Source organism: Pristiophorus japonicus, chromosome 17 (genome assembly GCF_044704955.1).
Source record: "Pristiophorus japonicus isolate sPriJap1 chromosome 17, sPriJap1.hap1, whole genome shotgun sequence".
In the NCBI taxonomy this organism is placed as follows: domain Eukaryota; kingdom Metazoa; phylum Chordata; class Chondrichthyes; family Pristiophoridae; genus Pristiophorus; species Pristiophorus japonicus.
In genome coordinates, this window is record NC_091993.1 from 9,375,513 (window position 1) to 9,396,912 (window position 21,400).

At 41.6% G+C, this 21,400-nt stretch overlaps 1 protein-coding gene across 3 annotated transcripts in view; it reads right to left on the bottom strand.

Annotated features, from left to right (window-relative positions):
* Window positions 1-1,358: 1,358 nt before the first annotated feature.
* The window catches only part of LOC139227525 (cell cycle progression protein 1-like), a 57,411-nt gene continuing 37,369 nt past the window's right edge, over window positions 1,359-21,400 (bottom strand). The window contains exons 6-9 of one of the 3 annotated variants that reach the window (XM_070858326.1): window positions 10,852-11,103; window positions 7,034-7,072; window positions 3,668-3,789; window positions 1,359-1,704 (exon numbers count right to left, since the gene is read on the bottom strand). In XM_070858326.1, the coding sequence (XP_070714427.1) occupies window positions 1,492-1,704; window positions 3,668-3,789; window positions 7,034-7,072; window positions 10,852-11,103 (626 nt within the window). In that variant the 3' untranslated portion in view covers window positions 1,359-1,491. The remainder of the gene's footprint in view (window positions 1,705-3,667; window positions 3,790-7,033; window positions 7,073-10,851; window positions 11,104-21,400) is intronic. The other 2 variants (XM_070858325.1, XM_070858327.1) reach the window with 2 other exon arrangements.

The window sequence follows — 21,400 nt, forward strand, 5'->3', positions numbered from 1 at the left end:
GGGGGGAAAGAGAGGGTGGAGGGGGGGAAAGAGAGGGTGGAGGGGGGGGAAAGAGAGGGTGGAGGGGGGGAAAGAGAGGGTGGAGGGGGGGAAAGAGAGGGTGGAGGGGGGGAAAGAGAGGGTGGAGGGGGGGAAAGAGAGGGTGGAGGGGGGGAAAGAGAGGGGGAGGGGGGGAAAGAGGGGTGGAGGGGGGGGAAAGAGAGGGTGGAGGGGGGGGGAAAGAGAGGGTGGAGGGGGGGAAAGAGGGTGGAGGGGGGGAAAGAGAGGGTGGAGGGGGGAAAGAGAGGGTGGAGGGGGGAAAGAGAGGGTGGAGGGGGGGAAAGAGAGGGTGGAGGGGGGGAAAGAGAGGGTGGAGGGGGGGAAAGAGAGGGTGGAGGGGGGAAAGAGAGGGTGGAGGGGGGAAAGAGAGGGTGGAGGGGGGGAAAGAGAGGGTGGAGGGGGGGAAAGAGAGGGTGGAGGGGGGGGAAGAGAGGGTGGAGGGGGGGAAGAGAGGGTGGAGGGGGGGGAAGAGAGGGTGGAGGGGGGGAAGAGAGGGTGGAGGGGGGGAAGAGAGGGTGGAGGGGGGGAAGAGAGGGTGGAGGGGGGGAAGAGAGGGTGGAGGGGGGGGAAGAGAGGGTGGAGGGGGGGAAGAGAGGGTGGAGGGGGGGAAGAGAGGGTGGAGGGGGGGAAGAGAGGGTGGAGGGGGGGGAAGAGAGGGTGGAGGGGGGGAAGAGAGGGTGGAGGGGGGGGAAGAGAGGGTGGAGGGGGGGGTGGAGGGGAAGCGAGAGGCTTGGGGGGGGAGCGGTGGGCGGGAGAGAGAGGGAGGCTGGGGGAGTGGGGAGAGAGAGGCTGGAGGAAGAGAGGCTGTGGGGGGAGGGGAAGTGAAGAGGGGGGACCAGATGGGGGAGGGGAGAGAGGGAACTCGGAGAAGATGGATCACGTTCTTCCAACCACCTACAAGGAACATCGTTGGAGTGGATGATATCCAGAAGTCACGACACCATCATTCACTTCATACCCAATAAACCTGTTAACAATCTGTACAAAATGGGGAGGATGCCCTTGGACTGGGGTAAGGCACTTCGGCTGGGGGAGGGAGGTACTTGGACCGGGGTCCAGGACTTTGGCTGGCCCTTGCTGTCTTCTGGGAAAGCTGTGTCCTCTGTCACTTCAGGAAGTCAAAGTGGATAGAGTTGCAATTTGCAAAGTCAGTGAGACCTTATGATAGGAGGTTCCAGTTACACATTCCTGTGACACTTCAGGATGTGGTTTATCCTCCAAGTAGACCAATCAGAAACAAAGGGTGGAGCATGTTGGTCATTTTGGCAGTACAAATAAGCGCATCCTTAAAAATAATGTTAATTTCACACACGCAAACTATTCACTGTTTCTGCATCTGAACACCAATAGCACAAAGCTAAACGTGCTTAGGTTTGATAGCTGGAAGACTTATGAGGTCAACAAGAGAACACGGTCAGATCAGGCATTTGAATCATAATATTTGAATACAAGTCACTGATATGAAGCACTCACATGAACACAGATCATTTGTAGTATATTGAGAATAGTCATATAAATATCCAAGAGCAGTTGAGTTACCTGAAGCTCAGCTTGCTTTTGTTTGAGCTGCTGGTTCTCTTTTCTTATTTTATCCATACGTTCTGTCAGTGTAAGCAGCTCGTCTGGTTTTTCCTTTATGTCTTCCAAAAGTTCCTCAGTTTTGGCCTAATTTGTAACATGGCAGCTATCAGTGAGTATATGACTGCTGCACATACCACCTTTTATATTTTTGTATCAGTGAAATCAAGTTCATCTCAAATAAGCTCACTTCGGACACACCTGAGTTTGAACCAAAGACCTTCCAGTCTTTAAGGCACAACTACTCATTTGCCATTGATCAGCAAAGGTGTGGAAGCTCACTAACTCTGATAGAACTTCTCAATTGGATGGAACTTTTCCCAAATAAAATACCATTTCTATTCACATTGATATAAAATATTATGAAGATCAATTCAATAAGATTTCACCTTGCTGATATTTTAATTAATGGTCATTAAGGATAAAATTCCCAACCCTCTTTAGCATTGACCAACAACATTGCAATGAGTGGCACTAAGAGGTGTTAAATAATCGAGAACAGCATTCTGGATTATTTAACAATTCTCCAAAAGCCTTACCCTTTAATTACTGTGGAGTTATATTTAGTGCAGCTGCAAATCAAGTCCAACATTTTTTTTGAAATGAGCTGATATTAGCTGTTGTAATACTCCATTACAATCTGTGGAAATCTCACCAAAATCCATATGGAATATTTAGAAAATCTGTTGAACACTGCATTCCTGTTCTTAACAAAAATAGCAGATTTTGCTTTAGCATCGATCTTACAAAGAGGATATATTAAAGATATTTAGGTCTTTTAGTGCTTTTGTGACTGGGCCATATAAAATTGATTTACCTCCTTATTGGCTCAATCTTCACTCGAGTGTTGATTCTAATTTTCACTGGTACAAAGCAGACTTATTGGACTGATAGGTCAGATATTGGGAAAAGTCAAAAAAACTGACATCACTGATGGAATGATGCCAGACATACTGTAATGTTACTTTGGTTCTTTGCAGTTGGGCCAACTGGTCATGCTAGTAAGTCAGCTATTCCACTGAATTTGTTGGTATGGGTGGGGCAGGCAGTTACTTAAATTACAGTGCAAGTTATTTTAAGTAATGTGTTCAACATTGTACAACATCAAGTGACAGAATGTATATTTTGTTGGGGACAGAAAAAAAATCTGCAGAAATTGCTAATATCAAATCAACTTAGATAAAAGCAAAACTGAATTGGGCAACACTGCTTAATATCATCTCATTAACAAGGCCACTGGAAAACTGGAGCTTTGTTTTTAAATCATGGAATCTACAAAAATCATTCCTGCTTCACTCCCTGACTCAACCTATACTTTACGCTGTGGGCAGGAATTCCTGAACTCACAATAGTTTTGGAGCTGGGGAGAAGGAGGAATAAAGAGTGCCAGCATGAACCAGGGAAAGGGACAGAAACACCTGAATCAATTAGGGAGAGTTGGGAGAAGAGTGCCAGTATAAACTGGGGGGGCCTGGGGGGAGGAAGAAAGAGATGAGAAGAGTCCCAATATGGGGGGGGGGGGCGGGGAGGGAAGTGGGAAGAGTACTTGCATGAACTGTGGATGGGTAGATGAGAAATATGGCTACATGATCGCACTAGGAAGGGAGAGTGAATTAATAAAATAATTTAATAGTCAGGAATAGAAGAGAGTACCAACACCATGTGCAAAATATAAGTGAACATCCTTGCATCTTATGCCACAATTTTTCAATGGCCCTGCTCATGTCTCCATAACAAATTCTGACACTTTTCTGAAAGTTGCATGACAGTAAAAATATCAAGTGCTTTTCACTAAGAAGTGGTATCAGAAATTGCACTTATTCAGAGTGCTATTCTCCGCTCAAACCACCACTACTGTGGCACCAATCAATCTTCTTCTAGAAATACTGATTGCAGGTGTAACATACTCATTCTACGCAAACATAGCATCAATATTTTACTATTTTGTTGAGGCTTCATTGTACTGAAGATTCCATATCAACTGGTGTGGGGCAAACACAGGACAGCTTTATTATCTGTAGGGATGTAATAATGTTTACTTACAACCCACCTTATTGTCTGTAGATATTTCTTGGTCCTTTTGACACTGAAATAGATCATCCTTAACATCATTCATCTCATCTTCGTGGATTTTCTTCACCATTTTCTGTTGTTCCTGTATTTGGGTCGTCCCTGCAATCAGCCAAAAGAAAACACACCATGGCACTATCAAAAAAACAGACTTTTGGATTTCCTTTTATCAATTTATTAATGGCTGGTTACTTGATAAGTATGAAAGATCAATCAATGATAGTAGCACATGCAAATGATGAGATAATGCTGATATGTGAAATAAATGCAGTTCTGGAACACGATTGGTACAATAAACCCGAGGGATAAATACATCCTAACTTTGCTAAGTTTTCTTCATATAAATCTGGTTGATATCTCATTGGCTGTAGTTTGTCCCATCAGGTCATTGCAATTTTATATATTTGTGTTTACGCATGCATTCACTCTCTTCCCTCACCCCAAGCTCCCAAATGATAAATATACATATCCAAAAACATTAAATGTGCACAAAACAAAATACATTCTGTATGTTGCATTTTAACAAATTATTATTTCCAAAAACTCAACATGTAGACAGATTTCACAAGAATAATAGGATTTTTGAGTCTTTGCTTTTGCATACTCTACAGATTGTACAAAATGAACAAAATAAATAAGACAGTGACCCAGTAAGAATGGCCTGGCAGGTATTAAGCTACAAACTTATATTGCACTAAATTATATTTGAGATTACCCACTTACATTATCCAATTCTTTCTCTTTATGCTAACACTATATTGTAACAGTGTGCTCCACAAGGGGAGTACATTTCAGTTATTTCCTCACATACATGAACAATGTCTTAACCTGCACAGGTGAAGTCCAGCACAAACATCTTTATTCTAGCTCAACTAGCAATTCAAGTTTGGGTTGAAGTTTGTTTTTATTTTTCCACAATTCAGATAAAGATTTTGTTCGGCTTTTGTCTGACACTGAACATACTTTTTAATTTATGTAATTTTTCCTGATGTAAATGATTCCCTTATTTCTTCAAGTTTATCTAGACTCACATCCCTGCTACCATGATGCAGGAGCGACACGTGGACCTCCATCAGTGCCCCTTTTTTCTGGCCACTATAAGACACGAGATAATACCCAGCTGGCATACTCCATCCCCCTTCCCACCCACTCCACCCCTGCTCCCATTCTTTGAGCATTGAGCATCTTACTGCAGTTCTTAGCTCTGCCATGCCATCTTATTTTTTATGCTTATTAAAGTCGGCTATATTTTTAAAATATTATTGTATTGATAAACAAGGCTAGTGTCTAAATGTTTGCCTACAGTTGCTTTGTTTCAAAAATAATTCACTATGTGAAGTATTATATTTTAACGTGATAAGGCATTAGAAAAATGCAAGTGTAATAGATTTTTACAATACATATCTCAGTGCCCATATTTATTTAAAACACTTATCTCAAGCTTTGAACAAATTGCCCTACGATCCAGAAAAGTCACGTTGTTAACAACTAATGAGTAAACAATGTTACATTGGAGCTCTGTATGTATACAGTTCAATACAAATACTGCACAGCTGAGGGCATATTTCCCTCGGATTGGCACAGATCTGTTCACTCACATTAGCAGCTGGAGGAAAATAGATGGTCTCCTCTATGCTGTCACCTCACTGCGACACACATGCACAAAAGTAAACGTTTTGCATCTGTTGCATACTAAACATGTTCTCGCACCACATTTCTGGCGGGGGGGGGGGGCGGGGAGAGACACACACACACACACACACACACAGAGCATTTAATGGCAACAGGAGAAAAGCTGCCCCAAAATTAATCTAGTTAAAAGTATTACTGAATTGAGATGCACAATGTGGATTTAAACTCCAAGCTGATCTCCAAAGAACAGCATAAAAAAACAATATGAAATTTTATTCAGACAAGTGCTCATGATTTAGGTTTCTCTTTTCAACAATATTATAATCCTTTATGATGTCCTGGAAGATTTAGAGAATAAAATCCTTTACTTTAATAAATGTGCTTATGGCCCACAGTGAGCTATGACCTCCACAAGTAAAGCCAAACAAATAACTCAGAAATAAGTGACAAGTGAGTTAATAATCTATCTTGCAACTGGGGATCAGAAAGCAATGAGCAGCAGTTCCCCTGGTGGCCCAGAAGGTATAGGCAACACCTGATGAAGTACCTCGCCATATACACCAGTAGATCCCAGGCTTGTTCCCTGGTGTATGGAGTTAACCAATCTCAGCCAGCAGAGCAGTAGAGTGCTAGATTTGGCCTCAGTGCTCAGAGACTGGTAAAGATAAATCAGCCACTGATTTCTTTCCAGCAACCTCTGCGGGAAAGGACACGTGCGAGGACATCAGGTAAGATCAAGATCAGGCTTAGTTTGAATAACCTGACAACGCTCACCATCCGGGCTTGTACATTATAATTGGTGACTTAGCTGAGGTACCGGAGAGTGCCAGCAGCTACTGGGTAGGGGACGAGAAAAACATGAATAAAAGAAAGCAGCAAGCTGTAAACAATGGCATACTGCAGATAACTGAATTTAAGTCATATCAGATTGATCCATTTTTCTAATTTGTTACTATTTTGAAATACACTATGTTATGAAACACATATAAATTTTTTAAATGATTTTAATGCTTTTTTTTTTAATTTAAAAAAGTGCCCTCTATTTGAAAATAATTTAGTAATATTGCTCAATGGCCATAATCATTGAGTTTCTTACTAGTCACATTAGACTATATTGTAAAATAAAATGGGGTGGGACAGAGAAGGAAGAACAGGTTAGTACTCTGTGGGACACTGGCTTTAATCCTGCCTGGTCTGATGGGACTGAAGCCTTCTCTTTCTTCCAATCACAACGGTCCTACACAATAATAAACTGGGCAATCTCAAGCCAGCTTCTAGTGAGCATGGTCTACACATCAAAAGTGCCCACAAGTTTACATGCATTATAGAAAGTTAAAAAGTTCACACTGATGTTCATATGAGATCTGCAATGGATAGTGAGAGAGTTAAGGCACAATGCTGGGCTAGAGCAGGAGCAGAAAATCAATACTGCAACATGACAGAGGGACACCCATCACCAAGAGGGAAATAAATGTGCGAGTAAGTGAAAGATTGAGTACAAGAGCGTATATCTATATGAATGTGCACTAATACAGTATATTCCAGTGACAAGTAATCCCCAGATTATTCTATGCTGCTGAAATTCTAATTAATTAAAGTATAAACTTAAAATATACATTTTAAAGCAATGTTTTAAAAAAAGTTTAATGGGGGCTATCAAGAGCAAGGATGGCCCTCTCATACTCCCCATTATTTCAAATGAGCTTCGTCTCACCCCTCTTCAGAGGCAACTGGCTGCCATCTTGAAAGTCTCCTAAACGGGGATCAAGTATTAAATTCGCAGGTTAGTCTCAACCCCAAAAGCAATTTATTTCAACAGAGACTTGATATAAATACAAAAAAAATGTAAATACATGCGCAAGTTTATGATTAGCTATGTGCACACACACACAATACTGTCTCAGTTTAATATGACAGGAAATTGAAAGTGTAGCAATATTGTCTCATTCACCACTACACAAGTATAACTTCACACTGTATCTCTGTGCAATGATTAAAGGTACATGAACGTGAATAGTGAAAAATGATAAAACCTGGCGTACTTGTCACTTTTTACACGTACAAAATTTGCATTCCTGGGATTGCAAATCCTAAAAAGTTTTGTGAAGGTTTGATTTATGCATTCTATTTCATTACATTTATTTTTGATTTCTATAATCAAGTCATAGATGTAAAACTCTATTTGATAACTCACCATTAGTTGTATTTGGGGCACAAAGGAACCAATTGTTCCAGTTTCAAAATAGACTTTTGGGTATTTGGATTTTTGTTACAGGGTCAGAAGGACTAGGAGAAAAGCAGTTACAGTGCTTGCAACTAAATACTGAGGATAAATGTAACCATGCCGACCACATATGATACAAAATAAGTATCCTTAAAACTGAAAAATCTAACCAAATGTTAAAATAACTCAAGAGTTCTTTCTAAGATCCAGTTAGTCACTTTAGAAATTATTTTTCTTGTCATCTTGTGTTTTTTAGTGCATGCATTGATTAACAATTGTCATATAAGATTACAACTTCTTTAAATGTGTAGTTTATAGAAATTGAAAGAATCTAAATAAAACCTGAATTAGGAATGTCACTATATGATTATACAGTGGCACTTTAAAAAAAGGTTCGTACAAGCAAATGTGTAATGTGCATTTGAATACTAGTATTATTAGCTCATCCTAATATTAGTTGTATCTAGATTTTCCAATTTCGTTTTCATTTTTTTGTGAAATATTAACGCAAGCAAATGAGTTCACAAGCTTTTTCTATCACTTTGTGAAGAAAACCATGCATAATAATTTTACAGATCTTCACAGCAGCCCATATTTTACTGAAAGTTCGTGCACAAAATGTTCAAACAAATACAAAATCTTTCTATATCAAATATATACATTCAAATTGCAATATAAAAATAATTGTTTTTTTTTGCATGCTACAAGGGAAAAAAACTAAACAGGTTACAAATGTCATACAGAACACCAACTCATCTCAATAAATATGTCCATGCTTTGAGCAACCAAACTTGAAAAAATGTTAGGGGCATTTGCTGCTGTTATGTAGACAGCCAACCAATATTAAATCAAATTTTACATGCTGCATATACTCCAGAATGCTTTCAAGTACCAAATCAAATCTTGATGTCCAGTATAAGAAAACCTCATCTTGGCCACTGCAAGTATTACCACTAGCTCTAGTGGAGGACTATACAACCTCTTCCAACTGCTGTAAATAACCCAGTGTTATCGTATACATAGAAACATAGAAAATAGGTGCAGGAGTAGGCCATTCAGCCCTTCTAGCCTGCACCGCCATTCAATGAGTTCATGGCTGAACATGAAACTTCAGTACCCGCTTCCTGCTTTCTCGCCATACCCCTTGATCCCCCGAGTAGCAAGGACTTCATCTAACTCCCTTTTGAATATATTTAGTGAATTGGCCTCAACAACTTTCTGTGGTAGAGAATTCCACAGGTTCACCACTCTCTGGGTGAAGAAGTTTCTCCTCATCTCGGTCCTAAATGGCTTACCCCTTATCCTTAGACTGTGACCCCTGGTTCTGGACTTCCCCAACATTGGGAACATTCTTCCTGCATCTAACCTGTCTAAACCCGTCAGAATTTTAAACGTTTCTATGAGGTCCCCTCTCATTCTTCTAAACTCCAGTGAATACAAGCCCAGTTGATCCAGTCTTTCTTGATAGGTCAGTCCCGCCATCCCGGGAATCAGTCTGGTGAATCTTCGCTGCACTCCCTCAATAGCAAGAATGTCCTTCCTCAAGTTACTGAGGCACTGTCATGTGGTGCTGTGAAGCGATGGGACATAGACCTGATCCACCCCACTCTGTTGCATTATCACTCTCACTTACTCTAGTGTGTGCAGGGCGCAAGTTGAAAATCTCATACATTTTAAGAGACCATCACAAAAACGGGAGAGATAAAACATTTTGAGCATGCCTGTCCTATTGGCCAACGGTGTATATTTCCCATGAAGACATGAGAAAAAGAAAACTATTTGGTGCAACATACCCTTGAAATCTAAAAATAAAAACTGGAGTTATGCATTTCTGTACTGTACACTTTTAAACAGCTGGGACTTTGCTGGAGTTCATTGCATTTGGAAAAAGAAGTCAATTTATTTTAAACTTGTGAAACCAAACCAAACTGTCGACATTAAAAAAAATCAATGGGAGCACATTAGAGCAGTCACGCTTGCAGCATCAAGAAAGGTTCCAAGACTCTAGTTACCTCTGCATTGCATGTAAATTTGATAAAATATTTCCAAACAATTCTTAAGACTTTTGTTATTGTACTCACTACTGCCTTTCTTACCTTCAAATTCACCTGAAAATACATAAAAAACTAACCATAAACCAAAATGCAGAACATAAACTTAAGAGGTCACAACGTATCAGAATGGCCTTTAAACTGACATTACACATAATATGCATTGTCTCTGGAAGATGTGATAGCTCAGTTCCCTAAAGTCACACGGATGTGCAAGTGACCACTTTACCTTGTGCAATTCAGTTGACTGTACATCCCATGGCTGCAAGTTTCTTATTTTTAAAGTACGCTCTACATTAATGGCCAGAATATACACATTCCTAATAAAAGGCAGAGCCTCATTCCTTCTTCTCCTTACTTCACTTTTTAATCAAACAATAAAAATGGATATAATCGAATGACTGGCTTCCAGAACCTGGGAGCAGTAAATAAAGTATGACATCTCAATACCTTGTACAATACTCCCAGCAACATCAACTGTATTCAACTACTGATACTGGTGCTTTCTAAAATCTGCTGCATGTAACTTTACAGCCTGATTGGCAGTCATTTTTTTTTAAGGAAATCATCAAATTCCCAATAAAGCTACAACTATTCAAGATTTAAAAAATCTATCCTTCACATTCTGGCAACCCAACAATGACCAAGATGTAACAAAACATAGTTCTATCTAGCCAATAAGATCATCCTCCCAACTATCCTGAACAAAGATTGCACTTCACAGATGCCTTTATAAACCTCAATATTGCCTTATCATTTCCTTTTTTCCCCTGAATATTTTTGTCCCCTTTTTTTTGTAAAACTCATATGCTTCCCAGATTGACAGGAAAAGAGTGGCCAACAGCAGATGGCCACTGCCCAAATTGAAGAGACTTAACTCGTGTTGCTTCAGTTTGTGATACCACAAAGTTGGTAAAAGGGAAGGAAGCCAAACTGTAACCACAAGACTGCACTATTCAAAGTTACAGCACAACTTATGTTATATCACTGGTCTGGCCTTCTGTGCATCCTCCCATCCCTCAACTCCACTATCCATGCGAGAGTTTTCAACTGTCTTCACCCTCAACCTCTCTGCCTTGCTATTTCTCCCCACTTTCAAAAGCCTTCTCAAAATTTCTATCTTTGATCTTTTCCTCCAATTCCCCAATTACAGCTCAGTGGTCATCTCCTCTTCCCCTTTCTCTTCTGTGGAGCACCTTGGGACATTTACTATGGCAACGGAGCAATATACAAGCAAGTTGATTCTGTTAAACTCACCATAGAAGTGTCCAAATCCCATGCTGAAAGCGATAACCAGTGCAAGTAAGATGCATTTATTCAGAGTGGTATTGAAACGATGCTGCTGTTGCTGCTGCTGTTCCCCATCCACCACATCCTCACCAGGTATTTCCTCGGCTTTGGAAGAAGACAGCGTTCTTTTTCGAATGCGTCGCCTTCGTAGTGTAGGGCTGGATTTATCACCGGTTTCATCACTACTTGATTCATCTCTGCTTCCTTCGATTGCAGATACTGAAAAAGAAAAGACATTATAAAAGATTATGTAGGGTAGTGTAAAATAGACATCAGTGCAATGAAGTCTACCTGTGGTTATTACTATTTTATCACATCAGTGGGATCATTTAGAAAGCTTTCTTAAAGGAAAAAATGACTCCATCCCCAGCTCATCTTGTTGACTCCTATCCCTGCTCAATGCTGACTGAAATATTAGCCAAGATCCTAGCAACTAGGTTGGATGTGGTTCCCTTGGTCCTTGTCCACTGTGAACCAAACAGGGTTTATACAAGGCTGTCACTCAGGAAACAACACTGGACACCTGATCCACATGGTACACCACTCTAGCAGCATCAACAACCTGCCCTACAGATAAATACTTGACTGGATTTCCGCTCACTTTACTCAGGAAACATCCATTGGTGTTGTGTTCAGATAGTGGGTCAGTTCATGTAGTCAAACTCCAAATCTACTTTGTGCATCCAGCTCCTCCACATTTCCTCTTCAATACAGGAATCAGAGAAGGATGTCCCTTATTTTTGCTTCAAAACTGAAGTAAGTCGCAGATAAAAAATGTCAAATGCACAAGAAGCAATAACATTTACACTGTACATCCCACTTCCAAATTGAACAAGCAAGACAAATAAGAAAATACATTAATTTTTTAAACAATAGATCAGTCAGGCTACCAAGATAAGGAACTTCCTTCCCTCCAGTAGATTACTCTATCCCTTTCCAAACTTTTACGCAATACTCAAGGAGGAAACAAAAATCATAACCCTGCTCAGTTCTGTTAACAACAGACATTCCCAACACCTTTGAACTAGCAAACTGCACCAAGGCACTTCACAAAGACTGGGGTAATAGACATTGAGCAGGAGCTCAGTGGCAAAGGAATGGTCGAAAATGTAAATTTTTAGGGGGCATTTGAAGGTGGATAGAGATGTCGCAAGGTAGAAGGATTAAGGGAGTGAATGCCAGTGTAGGGCATGATGGCAGGAGCCTCTGCCACAAGAGATGAAGCATTGGCAGGAAATATGCACAGTAGTTAAGATTCATAAGAGCAGAGGTTGCAACCTGGGACTCAAGACTGGCAAATTTATTTTTTATTCATTCATGGGATGTGGGCGTTGCTGGCAAGGCCAGTATTTATTGCCCATCCCTAACTGCCCTTGAGAACATGGTGGTGAGCCACCTTCTTGAACCACTGCAGTCCATGTGCTGAAGGTACTCCCGGTGCTGTTTGGTAGGAAGTTCCAGGATTTTGACCCAACGACAATGAAGCAACTGTGATATATGTCCAAGTCAGGATGGTGTGTAACTTGGGGGTGGTGGTGTTCCAATGCCCCTGCTGCCCTTGTCCTTCTAGTTGGTAGAGGTCACGGGTTTGGGAGATGCTGCAGTGCATCTTGCAGATAGTGCACACTGCAGCCACATTGCATCAGTGGTGGAGGGAGTGAATGTTTAAGATGGTGAATGGGGTGCCGATCAAGCAAGTTGCTTTGTCCTGGACGGATTGGAGCTTTTTGAGTGTTGTTGGAGCTGCACTCATCCAGGCAAGTGCAGAGCATTTCATCACACTCCTGATTTGTGTCTTGTAGATGGTGGAAAGGCTTTGGGGAATCAGGAGGCGTGTCACTCGTCGCAGAATACCCAGCCTCTGGACTGCTCTTGTAGTCACAATATTTATGTGCCTGGTCCAGTTAAGTTTCTGGTCAATGGTGACCTCCCAGGATATTGATGGTTGAGGATTTGACGATGGTAATGCCGTTAAATGTCAAGGGGAGGTGTTTAGACTCTCTCTTGTTGGAGATGGCCATTGCCTGACACTTGTGTGGTGCAAATGTTACTTGCCACTTATCAGCCTAAGCCTGAATGCTGTCCAGATCTTGCTGTATGTGGGCATGGACTGCTTCATTATCTGAGGTGTTGCAAATGGAACTGAACAATGTGCAATCAGCGAACATCCCCACTTCTGACCTTATGATGGAGGGAAGGTCATTGATGAAGCAGCTGAAGATGGTTGAGCCTAGGACACTGCCCTGAGGAACTCCTGCAGTGATGTCCTGAGGCTGAGATGATTGACCTCCAACAATCACAACCATCTTCCTTTGTATTAGGTATGGCTTCAAACAGTGGAGAGTCTTCCCTGATCAATGTTCCCTCTAAGTATTTATGTAGCTGGTCCAGTTAAGTTTCCCTCAGAGCAACAGTATATAAATAGGAATAAAAGAGGGCCAAAGGTGTAACACTGTGTACATTGGATGCAACTGTATACTGACAGGAGGAGAAACCATTGCAGGAGTTGTGCTATGTCAGAACAGATATGAATAGAACCATGAAAAGGAAAGTGCCGTGAGGATGAAGAGGTAATGGAGGAAGATGGAGTGGTTAGCCATATCAAAGATTGCAGAGAGGTTAGGGAGGATAACGTATCATATTCCAGGCAAATAGGATAAGTTAAAGCTAATGAAAAAAAGGTAATGATACACCAACCAGAAATCTGAGCAACTCAAAACAGAAAGTACCGACTGAAAAGGCTGTGGAGAGGATTCATAAAATAGACAGAAATGGTACGAAAACTCCAAGGAAAAAGTTATCCATCCATGGCTAACTAAATAAGTTAAGGATAGCATTAGATTGAAAGAAGCTTATAATGTTGCAAAGAATAGTAGTAAGCCTGAGGATTGGGAGAGTTTCAGAAACCAGAAAAGGATGACCAAAATGTTGATAAAAAAGGGGAAAAAATAGAATGAGAGAAAACTTGCAAGAAATATAAAAACAGATTGTAAGAGCTTCTACAAGTATGTAAAAAGGAAGATAGTAGCAAAATTAAATGTTGAACCCTTAAAGGCTGAGACAGGAGAAATTATTATAGGGAATAAGGAAATGGCAGAAACGTTAAACAAATATTTTGTATCTGTCTTCACAGTAGAAGACACAAAATGAATACCAAATATGGTGGGGAACCAAGGGTCTAATGAGGGTGAAGAACTTAACGTAATTAATATAAAGTAGAGAAAAAGTATTAGAGAAACTAAAGGAACTAAAAGCCGACAAATCCCTTGGACTGGACAGCCTACATCCTAGGGTTTTAAAAGAGGTGGCTGCAGAGATAATGGATGCACTGGTTTTGATCTTCCAAAATTCCCTAGGTTCTAAATGATCCAAGCGGATTGGATGGTAGCAAATGTAATACTGCTATTCAAGAAAAGAGGCAGAGAAAAAAACCAGGGAACCAAAGGCCAGTTAGCCTGACATCAGTCGTTGGGAAAATGCTGGAATCCATTGTTAAGGAAGTGGTATCAGGGCACTTAGAAAATCATAACATGATTAGGCAGAGTCAGCATGGTTTTATGAAAGGGAAATCGTGTTTGACAAATTTATTAGAGTTTTTTGAGCATGTAACTAGCAGGGTAGATAAAGTGGATGTAGTATATTTGGATTTCCAAAAGGCATTTAATAAGGTGCCACATAAAAGATTATTACACAGATAAGGGCTCATCGGGTTGTGGGTAATATAGTAGCATGGATAGAGGATTAGTTAACGGACAGAAAACAGAGAGTAGGGATAAACGGGTCTTTTTCAGGTTGGCAGGCTGTAATTAGTGGGGTGCCGCAAGGATCAGTGCTGGGGCCTCAGCTATTTACAAACTATATTAATGACCTAGGTGAAGTTGCCGAGTAATGCATCCAAGTTTGCTGACGGTACAAAGCTAGGTGGGACAGTAAGCTGTCAGGAGAACACAAAGTCTGAAAAGGAATATAGATAGACTAAGTGATTGGGCAGTAAGGTGGTAGATGAAGTATAATGTAGGGAAATGTTTCTTAAACGGTGAGAAACTTTTAAATGTTAGTGTTCAGAGAGATTTGGGTGTCCTCATGCAAGAAACAGAGAAAGCTAGCATGCAAGTACAGCAAGCAGTAAGGAAGGCAAATGGCATGTTGGCCTTTATTGCAAGGGGGTTAGAGTACAAGGAAATCTTGCTACAATTGTACAGGGTCTTGGTGAAACAAAGAAAATAGGTGCAGGAGTAGGCCATTCGGCCCTTCAAGCCTGCACCATTATTCAATAAGATCATGGCTGATCATTCCCTCAGTACCCCTTTTCCGCTTTCTCTCCATACCCCTTGATCCCCATAGCCGTGGCCATATCTAACTCCCTCTTGAATATATCCAATGAACTAGCATCAACAACTCTCTGCAGCAGGGAATTCCATAGGTTAACAACTCTGAGTGAAGAAGTTTCTCCTCATCTCAGTCCTAAATGGCCTATCCCTTATCCTAAGACTATGTTTCCTGGTTCTGGACTTCCCCAACATCGGGAACATTCTTCCCGCATCTAACCTGTCCAGTCCCGTCAGAATCTTATATGTTTCTACGAGATCCCTTCTCATCCTTCTAAACTCCAGTGAATAAAGGCCCAGTTGATCCAGTCTTTCCTCATATGACAGTCCAGCCATCCCTGGAATCAGTCTGGTGAACTTTCGGTGCACTCCCTCAATAGCAAGAACGTCCTTCCTCAGATTAGGAGACCAAAGCTGTACACAATATTCCAGGTGAGGCCTCACTAAGGCCCTATACAACTGCAGTAAGATCTCCCTGCTCCTATACTCAAATCCTCTAGCTATGAAGGCCAACATACAATTTGCCTTCTTCACCGCCTGCTGTACCTGCATGCCCACTTTCAGTGACTGATGAACTATGACACCCAGGTCTCATTGCACCTCCCCTTTTCCTAATTTGCCGCCATCCAGATAATATTCTGCCTCTGTGTTTTTGCCCCCAAAATGGATAACCTCACATTTATCCACATTATACTGCATCTGCCATGCATTTGCCCACTCGCCTAACCTGTCCAAGTCACCCTGCAGCCTCTTAGCGTCCTCCTCACAGCTCACACCGCCACCCAGTTTAGTGTCATCCGCAAACTTGGAGATATTACACTCAATTCCTTCATCTAAATCGTTAATGTATATTGTAAAGAGCTGGGGTCCCAGCACTGAGCCCTGCAGCACTCCACTGGTCAATGCCTGCCATTCTGAAAAGGACCCGTTTATCCCGACTCTCTGCTTCCTGTCTGCCAAACAGTTCTCTATCCACATCAGTACATTACCCCCAATACCTGGAGTACTGGGTACAGTTTTGTCTTCTGATCTAAGGAAGGATATACTTGTCTTAGAGGCGGTGCAAAGAAGGTTCACTAGATTGATTTCTGGGATGAGAGGGCTGTTCTATAATGAGAGATTGTGTAGAATGGGCCTATGCTCTCTCCCTGAGGTGGTCTCATTGAAACATACAAAATTCTGAAAGGGACTGACAGGCTAGATGCTAAGAGATTGTTTCCACTGGCTGGTATGTCTAGAACTAGGGGGGCATAGTCTCAGGATGAGGGGTAGGCCATAAGACCGAAATGAGGAGGAATTTCTTCACTCAGAAGGTTGTGAATCTTTGGAATTCTCCACCCGAGGACTGTGGATGCGGAGTCTTTTGAGTATACTCAAGGCTAAGTTAGATAGATTTTTGGATTCTAGGGGAATCAAGGAATGTAGAGATTGGGCAGGGAAGTGGATTTCAGGTGATTAGCCGTGATCTTACTGAATGGCAGAGCAGGCTCGAGGGGCCGTAGAGCCTACCACTGATCATATTTCTTACGTTCTTATATTGAGGAAGGAAGTATGCATTGAAAGGCCCTGTACAATTGTAGCAAGACTTCCTTACTCTTATACTCCAACCCCCTTGCAATCAAGGCCAACATGCCATTTGCCTTCCTTACTGCTTGCTGTCCTAAAGCACCACACATCCAATGAATTGCATTTTGAAGTGTAGTTACTGTTAGGTAGGCGTATAAACAATCAAGTCTGAAAAATCTATAATTGCTTTAATTGGGTTGAGCACTATGTGGAAGGTTGAGCACATATATATATGTGGAAAATTGAGTACAAGTTAGGATTAAACCCTGAACAATCCCTTGATTAAGTTTTCTGTTTTAAAAAAAACACTGCTTTTAAAATAAAACTGAACAAACTTGGAGTGAAATGTTTGCAAAGCTCTGGTGTGGTCAACAAATCAATAATTTGAAAAGCATTAATATGGCCTACTGCTGTCATCATTATATTTCATTGGACATGATTTAGAGCAACATCTTTACATTTTGCTAAGGAGCCAAAATTAGCTAGAGAATCTGATGCCGAATGAATCAGATTACCAACAGTAACAGATGGACTGCTGAAGTTGAAATTAAGGTATACCATTGTATCCATACACCCATGTTATTCCCAAGAATTGGTTGTGCACCTGATTAGAACATGTTTTTTCACTTGACATTTTGGCTTGAATTTAATTCAGCCTGACGAGATAAAACTCTCTTGCCTCTATTTGTTTTAAAGGTTACAAATGAAATGATCTTGGCCAGTTCCGAGTGGCCTTAAGTCCACAGAATCCGATGATTGGGGACAATTTGCAGCATGCCCAACATAGGAAATGGAAGTGTTACACTTTTCAGCAGGAAGTACTCTTCTGAAATCAGAGTTAAAAAGACTATTGATGGGCCAGTGCAGGAGTTTTACCCTGCAACTAAACTGCTATATTTGTTCTACGAGTACTTGTTGATTGATATGTTGCAAAAACGTTCCATTTCAAGTACTAATATGTCCTGCCTTGATGAACATGAAGTTACAAATATATTGGCCCACGTACAAGTTTGGGGCAATTCTGGACAAGACATCACAAAATCTCATTCCTTGCATAATATACTTTTTTTTCATCATTCACAGTACAGCTAAAAATCTAATTTTTAGATAGCAAGCGTAAATAAAATGTAAAGTCATTTGCAGGTTAGAATACTAGGTTAGTTGCGTTGGGATCAATTAAAGCATAAGCAAAACTCCTATGAATCACTATTAGTCACACTGCATAAGCAAAGCCTACATGTCCAGTTTGATCACACCACTTCAGAAAGTCAGGCTGCCAGACAGATGTTCTCAGCTAATTACTAAATTATTTTAACATGTTCTGGAATCTTCCAAAGCTGCTCCGGCATATTTTCTTTTACACAGATTTTTAAAACAATTATACCACTTTCCTGACGTGCAGATCACATCATGCATTAAATTATTTATTTGTGTGTGGTTTTTTTTTTTAAAAAGGAAGTGTGATTATTAACCAAATCTTATTTGGGAAGATCGCAAAGATCTGTTTACTTTGGTAACCAAGAAGCGATCATAATACAAATATAGAAGTCCAAGAATAGTACAATGTTAGACAGCAATTAAAATACAAAGTAATAGTTTGCCAGGACGCATGGTTGAGGCCAGAATACTGGACTAATTTAGGAAACTAGATTCTGTAATGGAAGATGGTACGGTTGATATTCTGCAAGGATCAGATCAAATAGACAAAGGGTCTTCATCAACTGAACCTATATTCTGAAATCAGGCCGCCATCAATTCTGGACTTCAGAATCAGACAAAAATAAATCATCTGTAAGTAGGGAGCAAGACTGTGTAGACATAGTTCACTATTTACCAGTTCCCCTTCCTCAACTATTTGACTGAGAACAAACTAGTCCCAGGTAAGCCCAAGTGCAAATATCAGTTAAGATTAGAATGTAAGCTTAGGTATATTCTAGTTGTAAAGCTCTGGAGCTGAGGCAAAAATAAGATCATTTTGAAAATACACAAAATGGTCTATGACAAACTAATTTCTATGTTTTTAGCACTCCGGACCAAGAAAAAAATCCAAATTTGATAGACAAAAACTACTGAATGGCTTCTGTGACAACCATGCACGATTAATTTTAATACTAGCGTACTGCTATAGCTGCTTATGACTCAGACATGTTTCTTTCCTATTGTTGCCAATTTTAGAGGAATCCCAACTGGCTCATGGCAGACAGAACAGCACAGTGGGGTTAGGCACTTTACCACAGAGGATGAATAAAAAGAGAAAATAAATGAAGTTAGAAAAAAAAATCAGCAGTCGTGTTTTTTCACCATCACACAACTCTTTATGGATGTCTGAAAGCAGCAATGCGAGAGGTCGGGATCAGATCAATTTTCCTAATCTTAACTTCCTAAATAACAGACTTTACTTTGTGAAGAAAATGTTCAACTATCCAGGTTCAAATGCACACCAATATGTACAACATCAACTTGCATTTATATAGCACCTTTAACATAGTAAAACATCCAAAGATGTGTCACTGGTGTGTAATCAGACAAAAATTGACACCGAGGTAAAGGAGATATTAGAACAGGTAAACAAACACTGTCAACAAGGTAGGTTTTAAGCAATATCTTAGAGGAAAGAGAGGTGGAGAGGCAAAGAGATTTGGAGAGGGAATTCCAGAGCTAAGGGCCGAGACAGCTGAAGGCACAGCCACCAATGGCGAGGTGAAGGGAGTGAGGGATGCACAAAAGGCCAGAGTTGGAGGAACGCAGAGTAAATCATTTCAATGATTATATAGTGTAATTCATTTAAAATTCTACTGAGTTTGATAAGCAGTATTTTTATTCAAATAAACTAAGATTATGCTGCTCATTTTAAGCTATGATCAACAATTCACATTTATATATAGTGCCATTAAGAACATAAGAACATAAGAATTAGGAACAGGAGTAGGCCACCGAGCCCCTCGAGCCTGCTCCGCAACTCAATAAGATCATGGCTGATCTGGCCGTGGACTCAGCTCCACTTACCCGCCCGCTCCCCATAACCCTTAATTCCCTTATTGGTTAAAAATCTATCTATCTGTGATTTGAATACATTCAATGAGCTAGCCTCAACTGCTTCCTTGGGCAGAAAATTCCCAAGGCGCTTCACAGGAATGTAATCGAGAGAAAAACTGACACGGGTGATAGTTCAGCAGGACTTGGCACGGGTTAGAATATGGGCAGCAGAGTTTTTGATGAGCTCCATTCGTGGAGGTTGGTGATGTTACGCAGGTGGAAGTTGAAGGTCTTTGTGATTGGAGATTTTATGGGGTCAGAAGCTCAGGTTGGGGTCAAATATGACAGAGGTTGCGAGCAGTCTCGTTCAGTCTGAGACAGTGGTCAGCGAAGGAGATGGAATCAGTGGCAAGGGAATGGAGTTTGTGGTGGTGGGGCAGCAGCGGGTGGAAACAATGGCTTCGGTCTTCCCAATATTTAAACTGGAGGAAATTGTGCCTCACCCAGGAGTGGATATCGGGCAAGCAGGCAGACAATGCAAAGACAGTGGAGGAGTGGAGACAAAGGCCCCAAGTTTCCACATGATTTGCTCCTGATTTTTTAGGAGCAACTGGTGGAGAACGGAGTATCTTAGAAATCGCAATTCTCCCCATTTAAGTTTTCTGCAGTTCTAGTCAGGTAGAACAGTTTCACTTTTGAACAGAATTTTTTTTTCCAAAATGGGGCGTGTCCGGCCACTGACGCCTGATTTGAAAGTTTCCACAGTGAAAACGTACTCCAAACTAACTTAGAGTGGAGTAAATGAAGATTTTTGTAGGCCTGAAAAAACCTTGTCTACACATTAAAAAATCAGGCGCAGGTTACAAATTAGGCGTCGGGAACGAGGTGGGGGGGGGGGAGGGAAGTCATTACATTCTACAATAAATCCTTAGTTATACTTATACAAATAATTCCAACCTGAATAAAAATTTATAAGCAAAGAAAAAATTAAATAAACCATGTTCCTACCTGTGTGAAAGTGCTTCAGGCAGGGAGAAGGCTGCAGGAAGCCTCAGAAGTTGAGGCAGCCGTTCCCGACGGCAGGGGGGGGGGGGGAGGCAGTAAGGGCCCGACCGACGGCAGCAGCCGTTCCCGACGGCAGGGGGGGGGGGGCGGGAGGGGGAGGCAGTAAGGGCCCCGACCGACGGCAGCAGCCGTTCCCGACGGCAGCGGGGGGGAGGCAGTGAGGGCCCGACCGACGGCAGCAGGGGGGCGGTAGGGAGAAGGCTGCAGGAAGCCTCAGAAGTTGAGGCAGCCATTCCCGACGGGAGGGGGGCCTCCATCCCCCCTGCCGTCGGTCGGGCCCGTCGGGAAACGGCTGCCTCAACTTCCGAGGCTTCCTGCAGCCTTCTCACTGCTGCAAGAAGCCTCAGTGCTGATCATGGAAGGGCAATGTGGTTTTATTAAAAATGTTAAAAATTGAACAGCTACAAAGAACTACAAAAATGGCCGAGTGCCAATGTTTCCTTCACACTGCGCGTGCGCGAACGCTCCAACGCGCACGCGCAGGGTTGCCGGCACGAAAAAAACTCATTTAAATGGTATCCGCCCCCTCCGACTTACAAAATCGGCGCGAGTGGTAGGCTCTGCCCCCTGGGCGCCGCGCC